Source organism: Lasioglossum baleicum, chromosome 12 (genome assembly GCF_051020765.1).
Source record: "Lasioglossum baleicum chromosome 12, iyLasBale1, whole genome shotgun sequence".
NCBI lineage: Eukaryota > Metazoa > Arthropoda > Insecta > Hymenoptera > Halictidae > Lasioglossum > Lasioglossum baleicum.
In genome coordinates this window covers 9,147,514-9,170,622 of record NC_134940.1, presented here as the reverse complement: position 1 = coordinate 9,170,622, position 23,109 = coordinate 9,147,514, and the positions used below count along the sequence as shown (strand labels likewise).

The window sequence follows — 23,109 nt, the reverse complement described above, 5'->3', positions numbered from 1 at the left end:
TACGTTAGGTAACCGGGGACATAAGTTACCTAACAGTAGGGGAGACTCGACTCGATGGTAGTCGGTTTCTCGCTCCGGCAACTTCGGCGCTACGGTTGTTTCGTTTTACAGCGTCTTTGGAGTTTGCTTTTAGCCCGCTCGAATTTCTTAAGTAGGTTAATTAGGGCTGGGAACTGTTCACGAAGACGTCGCCGAGTTATTGGGGCTGAATTATTACGTCCTCGTGATTTTATTATCATTGCTTGATGCTGATGGACTGCGATCCGCGCTGTGCAAGTTCCTTCAGGGTGTCGTCGAGCTCTGGGTCATCGGTAGACTGTAGCAGACGTCATACATGAGCTGATGAAGTATGAAACAGAGAACGTCTAGATTGTTACCATAAATGTTTTGTACTACTGTCCACTATTTTTCGACAAAAACATTTCGAAATAGTTTCCTGAAGAAAAAATTGCTCGTGATACATCTAAAATTTAAATGTCCTTATTACATAGCTTTAATGTGAAACATGTCACAGTGAATTCTGGAAAGTTGAAATTTGATTTTCGAGTGTGAGTCTTCTCGATTCGCCGCATTGTGCGTCGTCGCGAATGTTAATGAGCGAAACACGGAGACGTCGTGCCACCGCGATTCTCGCCGGGAGAAACTATGATTCTTTTTGTTTGCTGGTCGCTCTCCCCCAAGCGTGCTCGATGAGTCACGGAACGATTCCACAGAATCGACGACTTGCCGCTCGTTTTTCGGGGAACCGAGTCATTTTCCTACGTCCGCTGATCGACAGGATATTCCCGTTAATTGGCTGGTCGGTTCTCTTCTTTCTTTCTTTCTATCTCTCTCTCTCTCTGTCTCTGGTTCTTCTTCGAAATTTATTTTAATTCCCATCGAGAAGCAATTCGCATGGAAATTATCCGGGCGGTTTGGCAGAAAAAGAAATCGTTCTAGCAGCGATCCCGAGCGAGTTTATTCTGCTTGGGCGGAGACGTGTTTAGCGTTTGTAAATTATGGAACGATGCTCAGTGAATCAGTGGTAACGAGGATGATAATAACAGTAATGAGTCGTAAAGAAGAATTCCCGGGGTTGTTATCGGCAGGCCGCGATCTTCTTGTAAATACTAATTTTTATACCGCAATTTGCAGACGGTTGGAATCGAATTGAAGCTTCATGCTTCTATTAGGAGCTTTATAGAGCTGAAATAAATTGTGAATCTTCTTCAACTGACGTTTATTATCATTACTGACCTCCGAATTGGTATTTTTAGACGAATTAGATGTATTCCCTGTGTTTGTGATGGTTGAATGCCAAGTGTAGGAATTTCTGTGGAAACGTCCCGGACTCGTTTAGACCAAAGCAGTCCAAGGAATTTTGCGATCGCAACACAACAAGTACGCAACCACGGCGATGTTGAAAGAACGATAACGATATATTAGGAATCGATATCAACCTCGCCTAGATCAAGGTATCAATTCCATGAATGCGAGTCCACTCGAGGATTACGAGACATTTTGCACGTAGGTGTGTTGCGCGCGAACCTTGACGCAACAACACAACGGTTCAACGAACCCCGACGATTTTACGATCACTTTATAAGGACCACCCTGTATACAGAGATTCTAGCAACTGGGCTGATCTGTAGCTCCATTCCAAATGATTTCGGAAAAAAGGACGCTGGGAAACGAGCTCTACCGCTCCATAACACGATTGTTTTATCGGTCAGAGACTTCTCGCAATATGGTTGCAAGAATTCGCTCTAAATCAGGAATCGATCCTGCATAGTTGGAAGAGTCAGTGTAATGGAGACTTAACTGAGCGAATGACATAAGAATGAATTATAAGAATAATTTATAGGAATTCATTCTATGTGGTCGGAAAAATTCAATTAAGTGAAAGTACTCGATCTTCGTCGATCTGTATGATTGAGGGACATAATCCTGTATAATTGAAGAACATAATCCTGTATAATTAGAAGACTTAATCAAAGGGGTGAAAAAATTCCCTCAATTTCAGTAGAGAATTGTTCCAAAATATTAGAAAGAAGTCGCCTAAATTAAGAGAGAAAGAACTCTCTTGAATAGTTGGACGAATTCATCCTGGACAATTAGGAAAATGCACGATTAGAATAATTCTCGTCGATAAAATTAAAAGAATAAATTCTATCATACATATTTCGAAAAATTGACCAGGATATTTGCGAGTCGTGGCTCGATTTAAATAGGAGAGTTGCCTCTAACAATTTTAAATAATTATCCAGCGGGATTAATCTGAAGTTCCCCATAAATTTGAATTCGCCCTGTATAATCCGACGAATTTCCTTGGAGTAACGAGCAGAATTCCTGCGAGTATATTAACGAGATTTCGCGGATCGGATCCGATAGAATTCGCATTACGTGGCCCGGCCGAATTCGGCCGGAAGCGAAGCAGACTGGTGACCCTCGTGGCGATCATTTCCAGGCGTTGCAAAAAGAGCGAGCAGATTGCCCGCGTTAATTCCCTCGGGACGTGGGAACTTAGATCGACCCAGATCCGCGAAACATCGTGAGAAGATGGGCGTCGGCCAAAGCATCATCGGCGTCGGGTGCCACTTTTCGGCGCGCTTCTTCGTCTTCCTGGTATATAACGGAACAGACGGACAAGCCGAAAACTTTCTCCGGCGCCTGACCTATTATCGGCTCGTCATTATTATCGCTGTTTCGCGCAGTCGGTTAAGGTTAGTGGGTAACCGCCGCTCTGTGTATCGCCGCTGATGCCTCTACCATCTACCTCGGACTGCTGCTGAATTACGAGCCGGGCGAAGCGATGGCTCGAACGAGGGTCACGTTTTTCAGACTGGAACGACACTCTTTTGACGCAACCACGATGGAAACCGGTAATTTCCTCTGTAAACATCCTGAACTCGAATAATACTTTGATCTTCCCGCTAGAAAGTCTCGAGGCGCGCGTCTTGGTCGATGACGATGCGAAGACAGATTTGCTCGGGAGAAAATTTGCTCGAAATGATTCTATTCTAAATTAGATTTGTGCTAAGTTCATTAGGAGCCTGCTCTTCACCACAATTTTAACCCTTCGCAGTCGGAGCTATTTTAACTTGAAAATTGAACATTCCCTCTGACCTAGTAACTGATTAGTAGACTGCGGATCTTTATGCATCTATGCATTTATAGAAAAATTTATAGAACAATATGTGATTTCTCCTCTATTAAAATCGTTAAGGGAAGAAATAACGTCCAATTTGGTTTCTCTTTCTTTGCAATCGATGCAGGCAATTTTGATTTTGCATAAAGATCCGCAGTCTACTGATTAGATACGAGCATATTTAATAATGGTGCAAAATATTGTGAATAATGGTACAGCAATTTTTAGTAGCGACTCCGAGTCACCCGTCGACTGCTAAGTGTTAATGTATCATATAAAGAGATTGAAATATTTATTTTCGGAGCCGATACCCGGTGGATAATCGAACGCGTTTTTCCCATTCCGCGGATGCTCAATTAAACACGTCCAGCCGGAATAAATTCCGCGGCGGTTCTCTCGCGGTCGGGAGCGGCAACATCAAACCATAATCGGCTGACAAAGGTAACTGATTCTGCAATTAAATCGATTCACGGGGCGAGCTTTTAGCCGATGAGAGATTACCCGGTGAATTTTTTCTGTTCCGTCTCGCGTCGGGCTTGGACGCTGACCCCCGTAGTCCTTCGATATTAATTGCGGCTGTGCATACACAGTGAGTCATCTCGAAAGGGACGGCGGAATGAGAGAAGGAGAAGGTAGCCGAGAGGAGAGAACGTATAAAGGTACATAGGTATAGCTCTAAAGGTAGCCGCTAGATAGAAGGATGATCCGCGGATCGAACCGGTTCGGAGATAAGAGATAACCTGGCCGCCGTTCAAGAAATCGATCAACAGACTGAGAGGCTCGTTCCAATTTTCTTGCCGGCCGGGGTTCTGCGAGAAGCATTCTTTCTTTTGCCATACTCGCGCGGGCTTGATCGCCGACAATCACGGGCCGACGTAATAAATTCTCCGCCACTTAAGTCATAAACACGATGCGAGGATCTTCTTCTTCATCGTCGTCGTCGTTCTCTTCTGCCTGGCTCCCGTTGATTTCCACCATTTTGCTTCTGGTTCTCTCGTTTTCGAAACGCAACGCTCGTTCGGGGTGTTTCAGATTGTTCTCGAGTGATCCCAGCTGCATTTTCCATCCGCGTGAACCCCTCGAGGACGACGCCAGATTGGTTTCTGTATGATCCACGTTATACGATGTTACGGATCTTATCATAACTCGCTCGTGATTTGGAATTCATAGTTTCTTCGAGTAGCCTCTTTCTAATTCTGTGTAGTAATATTCCTACATATTTTTACCACAATTTCCAGTTCGTGTGCAAGTCACACAGCTCCTTTCCACTTCTGTGTATAAACAAACCGGTGACTCACGTTCGTACGCAAACGCCTGACTCACGAGGCGAACGTTGATTAACGCGCCTGCGCGCCATTACGCGGAACCGGGTCCGATATTTATTATCCGCGTTAATTAAGCCTATTGCGACGCGGGTTCTCTAACAGTATAGGCCACGAATTACGCTTCACGCGATCTCACACGACGGATTACGCTTCGCGCGTCCCGTTAGCTCAGTGATCGGTCGAACGGTCCCAGTCCGTTCCGCGTAACGATCCAGAGAAACGGTCACCGATCCACACCGGTTTCCCCCTCTTTCTCTCTTTTTCTCTATCTCTCTCTCTCTCTTTGTTAATTGCGATTAATCGCCGACCGCTAATTGCGGACACCTGTTACGATTCCGCGGGAGCACAGGCCCGCTAATTGGCCCCTCGATATCCATACTGCTCGAAAACCGAGCAAATTTTCAGCATTCTTGCTTATGGCAACTGGGGACACGTAATCTTCCTTTATTGTTAGTGGAAGAGATAATCTGCATAACGACTGTCATAGGGATTTTATTTTAATAATAATCTAATAGGCTGCTGGATTATAAGTAGAAATATGCCACATTAATTACGACAGCTAGGAGTTCAATAAAAAGATATTTTCTATTCCACTTTGCATAACGATCTGCAATCTAATCATTCATATTAATCAATATATTATTCGCAGACCACAAATGGCCAAATATTCGCAGTCCAATGGCTACCAGATCAGGTTTCGAATCGTTCAAGGCTAGACAGCCTCGGAATATTAATAGCCAGGTGTAAATATTCGAGGATCCTTTTGAAATGAGTTTTTTGTTCCGAACATTGTCTTTTTCGTCGAAACAAGTTCTCGGAAACATTCGTGTGTGACCAAGATAGAACGAAAGACGATACGGCCGAGCGTTCCTCCGTGGAGGATTGAAGAAGCAAATTCGAAATGCGATAGAAATCGAGCGCGAAGAGAGAAAACAAAGTATCGCAACGCGAACGGGCCTCGCAAAGTGAAACGCGCGTTTGGTTTTCCATTGACCGCGTGCAAAGCGTCCGTGGAGTGGTGTGGCTAGATCTCTCACAAGAGATCGTTCATTACCAACACGTGCCCCAATTACTCGAGACAATCGTGACCGAATAAAATCGCGTCCCGTTAGACGTTAGAGCAGCAATAGCTGGCTCGACGCCCGTCGACGACGACGACGACGACGTTCAATCGACAATACGAGTTTTCTCCTTGGATCGGTTAATTGACGATTGAAACGTACTCGAGGCGAAAAGAATCCGAATCAATCGAACTAAAGTGATTTTGTTCCGACAGCATCGCAATTAAACTTGTTTCAACGTTGCGGTAGTGTTTAATCAGTAGCTTTCAGAAAATTATTTTTCCTGCGGTAATTGTTTAACTTGAAAATTTGGAAGTTTTATGTGTGGGGAGTAAATATTATTTTTAGCTAGTGAAAAGGGGCCGCTTGGTGATCAACGCGTGGGTAAGAAGCGACGTCTTAAAGGACCTCAGAAAATTATTTCTCCTGCAAAATCCACTGAACTAAAATATCTGAAAATTTCATATCCTTCGGCTAACAAAAATGTAGATAATATCCCAGTAATTTTCAATTTGTCTAAATTTTATTTATATGAGATAAATATTAATTGGACCCGGTGAAAATGGATTTCACGGTGATTTGAACGCTTGGTCAAGCAGCATCGTCGGCCTGGAAGCTTCAAAATCGACGCTGAATCGAAGAGGGGATTGAATATTTTATTTTTTGTCATTTCATACAACCTGTGTGGCCCAATTTACCCATATAAATAATTACCAGACTCATCCCGTACGCTTACAGAGCACTGGCAATTGAAGTAACTTAAAACCGTTCAGCCTTGATACGATTCCGCAAGAAACGAGGAAAATTGACTACACAGAACGAGAACTCGCAAAGTACACAACCCAGGGGAAGTAACCAGGTACCTGGATGATGAATATCAATCAGGAATCATTTTCTCTGTCGACTGTGATCATCTCTCCCTTCAATTATCCTTGCAAACCGTTTCGAGGAAACCTCGAGGCCGCCGCGCCGCGGGCGCTTTTTACTCGAAGCTTCGATTTACGCTGACAATCGGTTCGGCGAGAAGAAATGGAAAGAAAGCACGGGAAAGAATCGACAATGCGTCGATTGTATGCAATCAACGGAGAACCGTCGATCGATTGAAAAATCATGCGGAATCATTTATGATTACGATCGCGCACGGATTTCCCTGTAATCTCGTTGATTCTTCGTGTTGTAACTGGATTTTTGCTTTGGTTTGTTTCGCGGACGTGGTGGTGGTTGTCCAGAGAAGGTATATCCGATGGGAAAGGCTTGTTCGAGTTACGCGATGGTGACGCGATAATGATGATTACCACGTCACGGTTGTCCCGGGACTACGAACACTTTTCTCGCCACCTCGTGAAACTCTATCCCGCCGCAATTACGATATAAATCAATCGTCCACGCTCGGGGAATTAATAGCGGCGAGTATACTCGGATAGCGGAGATGTGGGAAGATTGTACTTTCGCCAAAAATCGCGATTCCTGCGGATTTTTTTTCGGGCAGAATTGCCAGCTATAATCTGTTCCTCCTATCTCGGCTGTCCTGGGTCTGGGGAATTATTGTAGAGAGCTGCGTACGCTGTTTTGCGATTGTTTCAGTGGTTCGCATTTGTATATTATTATCCGGTGATGTTTTGTTGTAATCATACGCATATGTATATTTTAACCCTTCAGTTTCGGTCGTTTTTTGGTTTGGCTGCGAGATCCTCGAATTTCTATTGTATTAATTTCCTTTAAATTGTCTTAGAATTCTTCAATAAATTCCACAATCGTTCCACAAATGGCGGCACGATTATGAGGAGAACCTACTACACAATACAATTGAAATTGCAAAGAAAAGTACACAATTAAATCAAAATAATTATACAACGTAGAAATATATATAGGAAAACCAATAAGGAAGCCATAAATAAATGAATCTTGAAACACTCAAGCCCTCTGCAAAATTCAAATAATTCTCGCAAATAAGTGCAAGAGTACCAAACCCATCCATCACATTTTTTAACACTCAACATTCCTCCTATCATCCCTCCAACTCAGAAAATTCCTTAATTTTTAAAAAATATCCTCAAAAGCATCTCCAAAGCACCCATTGAAAGAAAAAGACCAAATCGTTGAACCTTGGGGGTTGAAAGAGCACCCTCGCGAGAAACCATTTTTTCCGTCGCAAAAAAGAAAAGAATTTGAATGGCGGGTGAAAGCGTAGCACATTGCACGAGAGCTTTAGTCGGCTAACACACGAGGCTTACGAATTTTTTCTCCCGGCGTCGCGACGCAGGAGAGCGACGGTGGTTGCGATGGTAGCGACGCCGAGATGATCGGTAACGGGAGACGCGGAGGCGGAACGGAAAGGGATCGCGATATGGAGGAGGATGAGGACGAAGGAAGGGAGGAAAGGAGCTCGGAAGGTGGAGGTGGTGGAGGTTTCGGTGGTTGGAGGTCCCATTTGCTCGGTGGACTGACGCAACGTGTCAAATCCTGGTACTGGGGCGCCAGGCCCCTCGTAAGTTTTCTAATCAAACGAACCACAACACACAGATCTACCACGCACAGATACTTCTTCTTCTTCTACTTCTTCTTCTTTTTCCGTTTTTTTTTCTTTCGTTCTTCTGTCACGACTTTCTCTCATCTTTTCTTTTGTCAAGCTGTTACACGTCGTTCCGGTACTCCCTTCACGGCGTCGCGACGCTTTCAACTGATTTCAGCGTGAACATCTGCTCGAGGATTCTTGGAAATTTATTTACTGATAGAAATTATTTTGGAGCTTGAGAATTTAATCAATTAGAATTTTTTTCGAATTTTTCAATTCGTCAATTTTATATAGTCTCTTGGTTCTTCTCATGGATAATGAAAAATTGCATACACTGATTCGGAACTTTGTTTTATGAGCTAGTTTACAGTATACATTTTGACAGGATGTGCAAATTATTTTCAGATTTCGGACGAACTGTGTGGAAGGTTCGTTATTTCGTTTTCAGGACTTTCAATCATTTTTTCCTTGATCCTCGAGTCTTTCTCACGATTCGAAGCTAACAATTGAAGCGTCGAGACCCTCGCAAGAGAGATAATTGACTGCCCATCACTGTTTTTTGGCTTGAGGATAGGGAGGGAAGAAGACAGCGAGGGTAGTTTTTGATGAGGACGTATCGCGCGGGGAAAGTTTTTAAATAATTTCTTTTTGCTTATACTTTATATATATCTTTTTTGTACATAAATTAGGGAGCTGTTTATTCTACTGTATTTCCTTGGTACAATAGAAAGAGTTGCATTAACTCTAATATTTTTTAAATATCCTCGCGAGCATTCTTGATCATTTTAAATCGTGACTAAATAATTTGATTAACCAGACTGGAATAAAGGGGTGTTCAAGGGGTGTCAACAGTCTAGAGTTACCTTTACTCATCGTTAGTCTCATCCCCTAGATCCAACGATAGCCTGATCAATAGTAAATAGCAAACTTAGATAGAACGACATCTAGAATCTAGACATTCCCTATCAGAAGGTTCGTTAAGTAGAGAGTAGTAAGTACAGATAGTTAGATGATAAATGTCTCTAATGATGATTTTAGTTTCTGGCAGATGAAAGGGACGCTTCCTGCAGGGTTGCGCGACTCAACAATCTCAATCTTCCTTGAATTCACGTTCAACCTGGCAAAACTAAAATTCTCCCGAAAGAAAGGAATATTCAAAATCTAGTAAATTTTCAGAGTCTGCAATTTGATCTTCATATCTTTTTGTACCTTCGATTAGCAATTTTCCCTTAATTTCTAATTGGATTTTTGCACAGTCTCGTTAAAAAAAATAAGCAAACTCCCTGCCAGAGTGCGTGATGGGTAACCAATAAACAGATCTTCAGGCCTGTTTGAAGGTCACCAATTATCAAACTATTATCCAGTCACGATTCAAGCCATCGGATAAGATCATCCCCTTCGGCATGAAGTTCTCCCAATTAGATCTCTGTCTTTCTTTTCCTCTCTTTCTCTCTCTCTCTCTCTCTCTCTATCTCTCTATCTCTCTCTATCTGTCTCCCTATCTCACTTTGTTCACTCACGTTTTCTCTGTCTATTTTATCTGTATCCACCAAGATCAATTTCCTTTTTGCTCTTAGAGCTAGCGAACTTAGTCGAAATAGCGATAGGTGTGTACGTGTTTTTTCTTAGATGTCTTGCACATGCTACTTTCGATTTGTCCTTATTATATTCAAGCACGACTACTGTACACGATATGTATAATTATAGCGGGACGCTTCGCAAGCTGCCGTATAATTATATGTACACACGTGTCCATATATCAAAGTATATTTACATAGATGTCTTGGCATGCACGATCACTTTACTCACATCGAAAATGAAGGGGAAATAGAATTGGGGGGAAAAAAGGAGTGTAGCGAGAAAGGATACAGGATCCGCGTAGATGCTGTCGAAAGTAATACTTCGCTCGCCTAAACGATTAGAGAGACATTAGGCCGGCATCACAGTTGACATAGTCGGTAGACGTAGCCTGTCAACGACGCCATGTTGGTCGCACGAACTTCCAAAACATTTAACAAACTCACTCAGGGGAAATTAATATTATATCTGATGACTTCCAGTTGCAAACAATATAATTTTTAGTATGTTTTATTTTAGGAAGGTGCTTTCAGTACACTCAACTAAAGTACAATTTCCATTCAACTTTTTTCCACAAATCAAGGTACAATTTTCATAGAACTTTTCTGGACACTCAATTAAAGTACAATGTTCATAGAACTTTTCTGGACACTCAATTAAAGTACAGTTTTCATAGAACTTCTCTGGACACTCAATTAAAGTACAATTTATAATCTCATCCAAGTGAAAGTGCTACATGAAGGGGTTGTCAATGCACAGACGGAAGTTCGTGTGTACCAGACCTTAGATCCACATTAGAGAAGCAAGAATCCGATCTTCCGAGTCCGTAGATCTTCCCGCATAGTGACCACTCGTAGTAGTATGCCCCGAAGAAGGAACAAGCGAAGAAAGTCGCTAGACTAATGGAATCGCGCTATCGATGACGGTAAATCAGCAGAGAAAGTCCGAGACACAGTGGTTTTCACCGAACAAGGAAACCCTGGCGGGAGGGGACACCCGGAAAATCTGTAAAGCAACGATTTCCTGATGGGCTTCGGTAATTGAGCGGCCCCGCGTTTTGCATCGAGGCGCAATTAATCGCCGCGATTCCGATCGATCATCGCGTCGCTCGAATTAATTTCTTTTTCCTTTACCGACACGACGCGCCCGGTTCCCTTTTGTTTCTCATCGCATTCGGGCTGAGCTGGGAATTCAAACTGTTCCCGTTCTTTTCTCTCTCTCTCTCTCTCTCTCTCTCTCTCTCTCTCTCTCTCTCTCTCTCTCTCTCTCTCTCTCTCTCTCTCTCTCTCTCTCTCTCTCTCTCTCTCTCTCTCTCTCTCTCTCTCTCTCTCTCTCTCTCTCTCTCTCTCTCTTTCTCTTTTCCTTTAGTGGCGATTGGGAAAGCTTGTTCGAACAGTTCGCAATGAATACAGCCGAGGATAATAATTTATTCGCTAACGGAGGAACCTGTTTTTTCGCGATATACACACTCTTTTGTGAAACGAAACGGAGAAATTATCCGGATTCAATCGGCCGGCGAGTACGCGAAAAATCTTTCCGATCCTTGTTCGCGAGAGTCTGTTTTGCACTGTTTGTTTCGGTCGAACTGCGAATCTAAAGTTCATTTGTTGTTTTTTTTTTAGAAAGAGACTTGATTACATTCGTTACTTAAAATCTCTGGAGATGAACCATTTTACTTTACGATAATTAAAACTTCGGCACTACTTTAATACAACATTTAATACAATTTGTTCAAGATAACAGTCTTTAATGTAGACATTTTATTGGCAACTCCCTTAAATTACGATTCTCTTTTTGAACACTTTAAATAGCATCATTATAAATTAATGAGTCTCGTCCAAAGAAGTAAAGTCTTCCTGTCAGGCTCAGAAATTAATTTCAGAAACATTTAAAGACTGATATTAGTAAATAATTTTGAGGATGAAGCAAAGAAATATTTCCATCTCTGTATCGATCATTTCGTCCGCCATTTGCGCGCTTGTTTTCGCGGATCGAGGCGATTCGGAAATGATTTCGGCGACTACAGGAAGGCAGAATTGTAGGAAGAGAAATTCTGCGTGGATTTGCGTGTCTCACGTACGCGAAACACTTTCTCCATTCGCGGTTCACGTTTCTCCGCGAGGAGCGACTCGATTTTCATGTTCGCCGACCGTGAACTATGATTCCGATAATCGAAACCAATTCGACGAGCATCTATTTAATGCTTTTACAACAGCGAGCGAATTTATTCCGAATTTTCGCGAGAACTAGTTCGAGGTTATTTAATATTCGGCGGAGATGTTCAACGAAGATCCGACTCAACTTCGAGAAATTTTGTTTTTATCGGAATTATTAAAATGAATTCTTGCACGGGGATGCAAGGGGAAGAGAAAAAGAAGAGACCGCTGGAAATTTGATATGCACAGAGGCGTTCGTTTTAACGAACTGCTTAAAGTTCTGGTAAAAGTTCGGCTGTTTTACTTGCGGAAGAAAATTAATGCTTGGTCTGTGCGTGGAGGAATTCGATTAAGAATTTTCTTTAACGAGCACCGCCGGCTTTCAGACGAGTTCCCCATTTTTAAATAAATTTTTAAGAGACCGAGTCGATAAATTTCTCGATAAATCGGAAATACGAACGTGTGCTAAATACTGTGTCACTTTGTTATTTATATTAGTCAAGTTTAAAGTGCATAACAATCCAAAGAGCTTCGAAGTAAAACTTGAGCAATTTTGTGAAAATAAATTCCAAATTTCCTTTTTTATAGACGAACGTTTTACATAATTTTTGGAGATTGTCTTCGTTCAACACTTTCTTCCCATCATCTCATGACTTTTTGTTCCACACACGATTGACATTTGCCACGCCGGTCGTCTATATGCATTGTTAAAATCAATCGTGCAGTTACAGGTCAGTTAAAAAGTTAGGCTAACCGAGAATAATTGCGCGACAAAAACACCACTACCACTGCCACTACCACCACCACCACCACCACCACCACCACCACTCTGTCCGAGCACCACCAACACCCAACTGCTACCAGCCTATCAGCAAGCATGACTTAATTTTTTAATCTTACTCTTGTGACCTATATCGATATGTATTGTCATGACTTACGTTTCAACACGATGTTATGTACGATTGCATATAGGTACCGGGTGATGTGCACCGTTGTGGAGAAGTGAAGCCGGTAGACGAACCAAGTTGGACATTGTTAATTTCTCCTATTAACCTTGTTAATTACTGGAATGAAGAAAAATTGTCATTGAGAATTCAATTTTCTGGTCAGAATTGCTCAGGATGATTCTACATTAATGCCACGTCATCGGTCAGTGCACTGCGCACTTTAAAATGAAATGGTCCAAGCTGCACATCGGAAACAATTAATTTAGAATCGTCCTACATTTTGTAAAATAATCTAATGCACTTATTTTTCCAATTGAGATATGCGAGAGCACTTTGATTGATTTGTTTTTCGGATAAATTGAAGGGACTGATATGCTCAGATGTTTTGATAATTTTAGGTAGTATTCTCTCGTTTATACTTTGACACAAGCTTGAAACTCATCTCGCAAGCAACTTTGCAGACTACCAGGACTCTCTTCGACTACAGCGTGCACACGAACTCGTCAGCATCAGCCTTTTTAGCTCTTGTGTGCTGCCATCGTTCGCGAGCGTGCCGGATGTGACTTTGACAGGCTGCGTGACAGCCATCGAGACTCCGAAATTACTTAAAATCTTTTCGAATACTTTAGAGATCTCAATTCCGTACCAGACAGAGGAATGTCACTTACGAAATCCTTCAGTCAGTCAGTGTTTCCATTTAACTGGAAGAACTACTGAAATAAAAATGATTTATAAAAAGTTTTTTCAATAGAATTCAATGCTTTTCTTTAAATTGAAGCATGTATCTTGTGTTATATCCAATTTTATTCTGTTCATGTCGTTACTGCACATCTTTGAAGTCTTGAGGAAGAAGATGAACTTGAAAATCTACAATGGCTCTGCATGAAGTTAACGATTGATTTTTATTTTCATCAGCAAAATAATTGCCACGATTCTTGAATACTTTTTAAAATCTATAAACGGTATAAAGAAGTCAGTAACTTCTGATTACGCGGAGACTTAAAATTAATTAAACAAACTCTAAAAGTTATGCATGTATTGAATGAATTTCTAATACTATTATCAAGCATTTCATTTACACTATTTAATTGATTGCATTAATATAATCTTTCTGAATTAACGAAAGCTAGAAGAAACGAGTAAGTTCTGTACAAGATCAAAAACTGATGCAACTATTCCTAAGAGTTATGCATGAAGTAAACAATGTTTTGCAATTTTTATCAGAAGAATAATGTGCATTATTCTGAAGCTGATGGCACTGCTGCATACTGTTTTTACCGCACATCTTTCGAAATCGCGAGAGGGGCTAGAAAATGTGACTTGATTTTCTCAGGACCAAACATTCATCTATCTGAAAGCTATGCACGAGCTTGAAAGTCTGCATTGTTCTAAAGTGATCGGCACTAGTGTACACTCTTCTGAAGTCGAAGAGGGATAGAAAAATTGGGTACCGAGCAAGAGAAATTTGCTGTTTGATGCTGTTGATGAGAAAGATGTTTACGGATGTTGAGAATGAAGTTGGCTGTCACGAGGCTGCAGGGTCGACCGGAAGCCGGACCAGGCGGTCAATTCTTGCCGGTGAATCGTAGCTTTGCCCGTTTCAGGAACTCGCGCACAAGCTCTCGCGGAGCTTCGACATGCAGGAAGCCCAGCTCCTCGAAGAAGGTGGCTCCGGTGGCGGGTCCGCCGGAGCCGGTGGTGCTGGTGGTCCACCAAGAAGACACCATAGCGCTCAAAGGTTGACCAGGAGCGAGATGTCCGAGAGAAGAGAGGAAGACGGCGCCCTGGTGGTGCCCGATCATCAAGGGAACCTGAGGATCACCGTCAAGAAGACCAAGTCCACTCTGGGCATTGCCATCGAGGGCGGTGCTAACACCAAGCATCCACTGCCCAGGATCATCAACATACATGTGAGTAAAGAACCAAAAAACCGGACATAGATTGCGCTCAAAAAAGTTCGATACATCTTCTTCGTGTTTACTAATATTAATAGGTGTAATACAAGCCATGTCGACGTGGCTGTGTTGATAGTCGCCGGGTGCTGATAAGTCGTTGTGTTCACAGGATAATGGAGCGGCTTACGAGGCTGGCGGGCTGGAAGTCGGTCAATTGATTCTAGAAGTTGACGGCCACAAAGTCGAAGGTAATTTCAGAACTAATATTGGAATTTTTATGCTGTTACTTCGGAACTGTGTCGTTAGAAGTTCGACGCTTGGAAAAGGAGAAAATGAATTTCGCCGTGTTATCGGCAATAATGAAGAACCACCGTCAATTTTATCGGCCTGTTTCCTCACCAATATCCCCGATAGACAACAACAAATAATTCAACGTTACTTATAAAGAATTCAAAGTCTAACTAGAAGCCATAATGAAGGCCCTCATTTTAAGGCGCACATGCCATAAATTCATAGAGATCTCCATTCAAACCGCAAGTCATACCAGGGACAATGGGCCATCACAGGCCCACGCAGCCTCGATGGAAAGTCACCGAGCCATAACCCAGTTGTCTTAGGCGTGCCAGCAGCTCGGGAGAGCCGCTGACGATGAAACAAAAATCGCAGAAGCCTTCATGAAGTATTTGTTTCAGGTTTGCATCATCAGGAGGTGGCGAGGTTGATCGCGGAGTCGTTCGCTCGTCGGGACCGCAACGAGATCGAGTTCCTGGTGGTGGAAGCGAAGAAGAGCAATCTTGAGCCGAAGCCGACGGCTCTGATCTTTTTGGAAGCGTAGCAGGAATCTCCCACCTCCGAGCCGGAGCCACCGTAGCCCAACGCCTCCAGAGTTCGAACGTTAACGCGTGCTGATCGTCCCAGACGTTGAAGCATCGCGATCAAGCTGGCGAAGCTGAAGAGACTCGGAAGAAACGCGGAGAGATCGCGACTAACGCGAGGACATCATCTTGAAAAACGTGAAGACACCGTCGTGAACAGGTCTCGGGCACGTCCGGGAACTTCAAGGAGCAAGAAAAGGAAAGAGGTTCGACGTGCCTGCTCTTCATCTTCTCCCCTTGTGCTGAAATTGACGTTCGAGCTCTCGGTTAGGTGCTAATCGAACCTGGCCCTGGATGGTGGGAACCATCGAACAAGAAGACGAGAAGTGGAGGACATTAGCGGTGATGGAGGCTGGTAGGACGATCACTGTAGGATCGTTGCTGTCCTCGTTTGCTAGAGAGTAGGCTAACGGTTCGAACAAGACTACCGTGCTAGCCGATCTCTGAGGACGCGACGAGGATGAGTTTCAGAGACGATGTAGAAACTAGGATGTTAGAGGGGATTGGTCTCCATGAGGGACTTAAGTTGACAGACACTTTAACGTGTGAGGAGCTTGACTCGCAGGCGGATGGAAGTTGACTGTGCCAAAATATTAGGGATTGTTTTCTGTATAGTAATTATGATATACTATTAATCGTAAGGGAGATCCTCGATCCAGGAAGGATTCTAGCAGTCCAGATAACCGATGTGAGACTCGTGAGATTTTATTCGGAGGATTGATAAGAGGCGTTTAAGATGCGACGAGTCCCACAGGACACTCTCAGCTCGAAGCTAACACGGACACGAACAGAAACGAACACCTAAGTTCAACGGCGGCTATATCGGCGTGATCGAGCGTCGATCATACCGAGGCTGCACGAGACACGGATAATTCACTGTTGACTAATGCGTTATCGAAGACACTGGCTGATGATGGTGGCACGGACTTTCGTCGATTGGTCGCTGGCGCATGTCGATGGCGTGATAGAGCGAGTCTCTGACTTTGGTTTGTTGGTTTGCGGGTTTGTGTGTTTATCGCGAAATGGGTAGATTGAATTTGAGGGAAAGCTTAGAAGTTGAAAATATTATGCTCGAGTTGTTAGAGTTTTTGAAGAAATTAAAGAGAAGAAGACGATATACTGTGTTCAATTTATCAGAATTATTAAAGTAATCGAATAAATATGTCAAATTTATTGACATTATTAAAGCAATTGCCATATAATGTATTAGAAAAATCGAGATATTACGATCGATTCATCGAAATTTTGTCTTTTCGTTATAAAAATATAAAAACAATGTGTTTTCCTTTAAATCAACTTTTTATTTAATTCAATACAAGTTCAATTTAATGTAGTAAGAGAGTTTGAATATTTTTCTATGTCATTCTTGAAGTTTGTAAAACGTTTCGACTATGAGTTTCACTATGAATAGTCCAAGAATGTCAGCACAATATCAAAAAGATCGACAGCGCGATCGACGAAAGTCCCGAGCCTGATCCGAGCCCGCGACTAATACAGACTTATTATGGGAATTGTTGAGGCTTAACAAAGTATATTATACATACATATATATTATATGATTATATTATTGACTATCGTAGTGGAATTGCAACTTGTACCTACCGGGTGGCGGTCGGGCACGCACTATTCCGGCGCTTCCGGTTCGCCGAGGAGGAGTTAGGCGAGTTCAACCGGTGCGTGGCCGACAGCCGGGCGAAAAGAAAAACGGAAAAAAAATTCTATAAATGTGCGAATATTTTCAAAATGTTACCTAAACATAGAGATCGCGTACTTAGTGTCGGGCCTGATCATTCGGTGTTCAAGCCTTCGAGGGATCGCGGACGATCGCGAGAGCGTGGGCGGTTGAAAAACGAGAGGATTCCGTGGGAACCGCTCGAGAAAGTGTGAAACCTTGTTCACGGTCTTGGATAATCGTTTGTTTGCAGAAAAGTGGATCAACCGTGAGTCGCGGCGATTCATTTTTTGAAGAGAGACGTCACGTGATCGTGATCCACGGAAGCGAAGCTCGAAACCTACGAAAATCAAAGAAGATTCTGTACAAGAAATATTTGTTAGAAATCTTCGTTTTTAAGGTGTTTTAAAAACGCGCGTGTGTTTCACGTACACGTATAATTTTAAAAGTGTCTCGATACACGTGTATTTTTTCGTCCGTATAATTTTTAGGTTTCATGGTTTCATTCGAGGTTGTTCGTACGAGAATAAATTAAAACATCGGTTACTATAATAAAATTTACTCGATGAATTGTCTGTTTTCATATAAGGGGACTACAATACTTACATTTTGAAGAAGTTGATTTTTACCACGCACAGTGAATGTATTAGTACTTTTGCATCAAAGCAGACAGTTTCTCGAATTAATTTTTATTATTAAAAATGATGTTTGAATTTATTCTTATACGTGCGCATACGTGAATTATAGATCTCTAATTAGCATGATTTCGGGCCTCGAATTTCGCGACCGTAGCATGATCGAACGACTCGGTTTAGAAGTTTTGAACGCGCACGATTTTGATTTCACGCGAGCCACGTTTCAGCTCTTAGGATAAGTTCTCATTGAGATCGAGAAGTTCAATGTGGTAGTGATCGAGTAAATTGCGTGGTTTCATTTGAACTTAGAGTTTCGCAGTCGCAGATTCGTTGTTATCTTTGTTTTAGAGCGTAGATAATCGTTTTCCTGAAGTGCCGGCTTGTTAGAAGACGTTCGTAAACGTAATCGTTCTCGCGGATAATTGTAATTTACACGAGTAGTAGTGGTTTATTGGTGAGTAAACGTAGAATCGTTGTTGTGATAGTCACGATTGACACACTTGTCTTGTTTAATGTATCTCTCTCTATCTATCTATCTACCTGTTATACCAGTTTCTATGTAAATTTTTCACGCGACCGAGTCCAACCAAAAAAATAACGCGATCCCCGCGCCATCTTTTCGAACACTGATCGTCCGCGATCGTCTCACCTTTTAAGAATATACGAAAAAAATTTTAAAAACATAAACAAACCGTGCAAAGCTTCAGTAGAATTGTCGCGTATGTGTAAAACGAAAAAATTGAAAAAACCAGCCGAATCGGATGATGGCGAGTCGATTGGAGGTAGGAAACAAGGAACGCGATCGGATGAGAGGCACCAGCGATTCAAAAATTCTAGCCATTGTCACCTTCGATCGATTCTATCTGCGATTTACTTGAGCTACGTCGGACGATAATTATACCGGATATTGTGCTTGCACAGTGGAAACCGAATTAACAACTGCAAACCAAAATAAACAACAAAAATCAAATTAGATAAAAGCTGATTTCTTCCGATAATCATTTTCTTGAGAAACTTAATTAGGGTGTGTACCAGTATAAAAAATATTTTTTGGAATCTAAAATTTTGTTCAAACAAGTTCCATATGAATTCAAAATTATATTTTCATGCTATTATAGAGGAAACAAAATAATGTGCATATGTGTAAATAAAAAGTCATGGACGAATCTTTGAAAAGAACTGTGAAAAAAGATAATTATTGAAAAATTCCTCTTTCAGTAGGATCACTGTCTGAAGCTACTTGTTTTAGGTGAAACATCCTGATTAAGAAATCGATATATCTTGTTAAAATTTTGTTTATTCAAAGATTGGCCCACATATTTACTGTAAATACTTGAAATTCCCAGTGTAGTGTAAGATTGATACTTTTAACAACGTCTGAGTAAATGGAGGAATCAATTCCTTTTCGCAGTATTAAATCGTTGGAGACGCGTTTCCAGCGCCCCCAGGAAGAATTAAATTTGAAAATTATCGGGAGTCGAATCTGTTGACTCGGTTTGCAATGCGACACACGAATCAATAGAGTAGCGAACGGTACTTAATCGAGCGAGGCAAAATCACGTCACTCGAGAAGAACGTGTTATTTTGTTAAGATTCCACTCACGTTAAATTTGTGATATATTCTCTACCGATATTAACATTTTACACTTCACAATCTAGACACATGATTCTCAATAAACGATCATCAATCGAGACTCGACGAGATAATTTTCCGTTCCATCAGCTTGCGGCAAGGACGACGGTATCAAAAAATCTTTGCAACTACCAGAACAATCTGTAAAATACACAAATAAAAATTTGCAGGTTTACTAAGAATCTCTGTTTCGAAATTTGAGTACGTTCTTCGTCGTCGTGCTTGTCGCAACTCAATCGAAAGCTCATCCCGGCAAGAACCGAATTTTCTGGTCGTTGGTGTGTGCCATCGCGAGAACACGTTCTGGTAAATGTGCCAAAAAACCGAGAACCAGCAGTGCAAACTAGAAGAAACGCAGTAGCCTGGCATTTCGACAAAACGAGGAGCGAGTCGCGAAAGCGGCGTGCAAATTCGAAGAGCAAACAGATTTCAACGCTCGAGGGGAAGAGAACGCGCCGAAGTGACCCGAAGAAGACGCAGAAACGAGAACCACAATCTATCCGGGAAGACATGAAAAGCGTTTCGATGCCGCGGTTGTTTTCTACGAAACAACGTCGCGGCACTCGAATAGGAAAGAAACAAAACGGATCGAAAAGCGAGCGAAGTCGAGCGAAGCGAAGAATCAACGTTTAGCTGCTTTCCGGCTGAAAAAATATACCTCGTGCTATAGTATTTCTTCCTGTTTTCGAAGCGAATTTTTCTAAAAAAAGAAAAACGAGAAATAATAAAACGAAGCATCCAGGACCGAGCTCGCAGCCCCGGAAACGAGCAACAAAGGAACGAGAGAGCTGCCGGGGCGCGAGAAAAGAAAAGCGAGATGATATTTTTGTAAAGCATTCGATGTACCGCAATCAATGGAGCGATTCGAAGATCTCAGCTGACATATCCGACAATGCCTTACCGCTTTCAACGAGAAATTAATCCTTGGAAAAGCGCCGCGATTGATCGAGGGTTCTGTAGGGGAATGGTTCATCCGAATTTCCGATCGGTCAGCGAACGTGGAACGCGAGACACGCTCTGAGGACGCAAATTTACTTGTTCTGTGAATCGAGTTGGTCAAACAATCCCGGACAAAATTAATTGTTCAGCCATTGGCAAAGTTCAAGGTCCATATTCGAATGATCTTAAATTCAGATAATTTCCTGTATCTTGATCCATTTATAACCGTGTGTGATTGAACTAAAGATCTTTATAAAGACATGAACATGAATTAATTTTCTAGTATCTGAAGTTAAAGAGAAGTTTATTGAGATGAACTAAACTTTCCAAAATTATTCAGAATACTGTAAAGATGTATACATAGTTACTATTAAATCAGCATCAAAGCATTCTACGAAATGATATATTATCATTCATACGCTATACACAGCGAGCCATTTGAAATTATAATTTCGGACGTGTAAGATATTGAATTATGAATAAAACACCGTTCGTTGATTTAAAGTGAAACCGAGTGAAACTTCGGCAGAAAGTCTGTTGTATAATAGTTTTAAAAGAGCGTACGAAGAGAGAATGAGAGATGAATACAGATCTATATGTTGTATAACAAATACATCAAATTCGAGGAACAATGAATTTTTGGGCTATTGTTGCACCGACTCGGTTCACAAAGAAGATATTAGACGGACTCGAAAAAACTGCCAAACATAAACCATTATACCCGGATATCAGAAAGGTTTCGTGGATAGTTCTCACGATCGCTGGCCCGAGCAATCCTATCGAGGATAAGGTGAATAGTAAAAAAATAGATAATTCGCCGGTAGATATTTTTCCACACAAAGTTAATCCCTGCCAAGCGGACGTTATCGACCAGAAGCGTAAAAGCGTTCGCTCTCGATCGGTCGCTTTCCAATTCTCTCTCTCTCCCTCTCTCTCTTTATCTCTATCTCTATCTCGAAAAATAAGAAAAAACTACAAACGATTGATACAGTGTGCACCAATTAGCAAAAACCTCCTTGAATTCCCCTGGCGCGAAAAGCGAAAATGATCCGCGGATAATAGGATTCGCCTCGGAAAGATGAAAGCGTCTCGCGTCCGTGCGCACATCGCGCAAATTAAACCGTTCCGAATAAAACACGGCGAACCAAGTGGAGAACGACGCCGATTTCTATGCGCGAATCATGTGTACGATCGGTCGCCACCTTTCTCCGACGAATGCGACGCGTTTGCCTTTTCCCGAGCACGCGGGGAAAATCGGTTTGCAGATTTTCCTCGAGCGCGACCGCGCGTGACCGAGCGTTCATGTCTCCGCGACGCGTGGTGGATGCGTTTCGGGACGAAATTGCGGAACTATTGACAGGATTAAGATAGAGCAGTGAATTTTGTTTCAAAATGAAGCTGAGATATTATATGATATGGGAAAAATAGGGAGAAACGAGTTCTGTGGCATGTGTCAGTTAAAGAAACATTCTTCACGGCTCGATCTTCGGTTTTATCAAATGTTCTGCCGTTTTGTCAGAAAAATAACTAAACGTTTCCGCTGTGCGCCGCTTCAGCGGCTTTTGCTGCTTCACCGATCTTGTAATCGTAGACCGCGAGATAGTGAAGCCGACGCTTCTTTTACCACGAATTCGATCATGCACTCTTCCATCCTAATCTGATTTTGCTCAGTCCTTGAAAAATGTTAGGACGAAAAGAGGTACACGTTCGATTGAATTTTTGATGCGACGATCACGTACGGAAATTGTTTTATCCCAAACTTAAGATCTCCAAATCTTACTTCGATAAGAGAAAATTTGTTGTCCCGTAATGATGTCTTGAAACATCATCGCCATACTTTACAGTTAGCCCAATTTGTTTCTCACGAAGAAAACTGTGTAATGTCGAGAACGATGGATCGAGGTCAGATTAGGGTGGACGGGAAGCATTTCATACTATATCGAGTTCGTAGGTGCAAACGTGACAGTCGATCAAGAAGAATTCTCGAGTAGTAGAGAACCAGCGATACTTCGACGAGGAAAACCAGCCGATTAACAGTCGCGATAGATCCGTAGGTGTTTCCGGTAGAGATTATTAGACGAGGCCGGCGAGTGTAACGCGAGAACCCGAGCAACGTAGTGCGGTGTCCATAGTTTAGCTACCGCAGATGACGACGAGAGAAAAGAACAATGTCTAAAGCCCCCTGTACACGTTGGAACACGTTCCAATGCATCGACACAGGAATCTGAATTCTTCATTAGGTCCAGCGTATACGAACCTAAACCGAATTTTTATCATGAGTGTAAAAAGGTTTATGTAACTTGAACAGAGAAAGTCTTTAGGTACAAATTAACATTGAATTCACCGTTTAAGAAAGAAATTGTAGACTGCGAATTTCATGTATTTATATAAAAATGAATAGCAGAGATTTGAAACAGTCGAAAGCTGAGAAAAACTGGTGGATATGTAATTTTCTTAAAACTGTTGGACAAAGAAGAAGATTTCTGATTGGGTCCTAATGTCTTGGAAATGATAGAGACAATTTTTATTTCGTATCATATAAATCCACAGACTATTATATTAGTATGTGACTTGCAGATACTGCTGATGTATGCACGGTGACGTGTTTGAATGTGTGCAAGTGGCTGAAAGGAGCAGCGCGCGCGAGAAAGAAAGTAAACGTAGCAAAGTGATTTATTTTTTCAAACGAGAGAAAGAGACAAAACCGAGACACAGACTCGTACGATAAACCAGTTCAGCTTTCGCACGTTC

The 23,109-nt window shown here is 42.0% G+C and overlaps 1 protein-coding gene across 9 annotated transcripts in view; it reads left to right on the top strand.

Moving 5' to 3' along the window:
* The window catches only part of Dysc (whirlin protein dyschronic), a 132,239-nt gene extending 109,388 nt beyond the window's left edge, over positions 1-22,851 (top strand). For 7 of the 9 annotated variants that reach the window (XM_076434494.1, XM_076434493.1, XM_076434492.1 and 4 more), the window contains 4 exons: positions 7,777-8,001; positions 14,314-14,619; positions 14,774-14,852; positions 15,297-22,851. In XM_076434494.1, the coding sequence (XP_076290609.1) occupies positions 7,777-8,001; positions 14,314-14,619; positions 14,774-14,852; positions 15,297-15,439 (753 nt within the window). In that variant the 3' untranslated portion in view covers positions 15,440-22,851. The remainder of the gene's footprint in view (positions 1-7,776; positions 8,002-14,313; positions 14,620-14,773; positions 14,853-15,296) is intronic. The other 2 variants (XM_076434497.1, XM_076434495.1) reach the window with 1 other exon arrangement.
* The last annotated feature ends 258 nt before the right edge of the window (positions 22,852-23,109 follow it).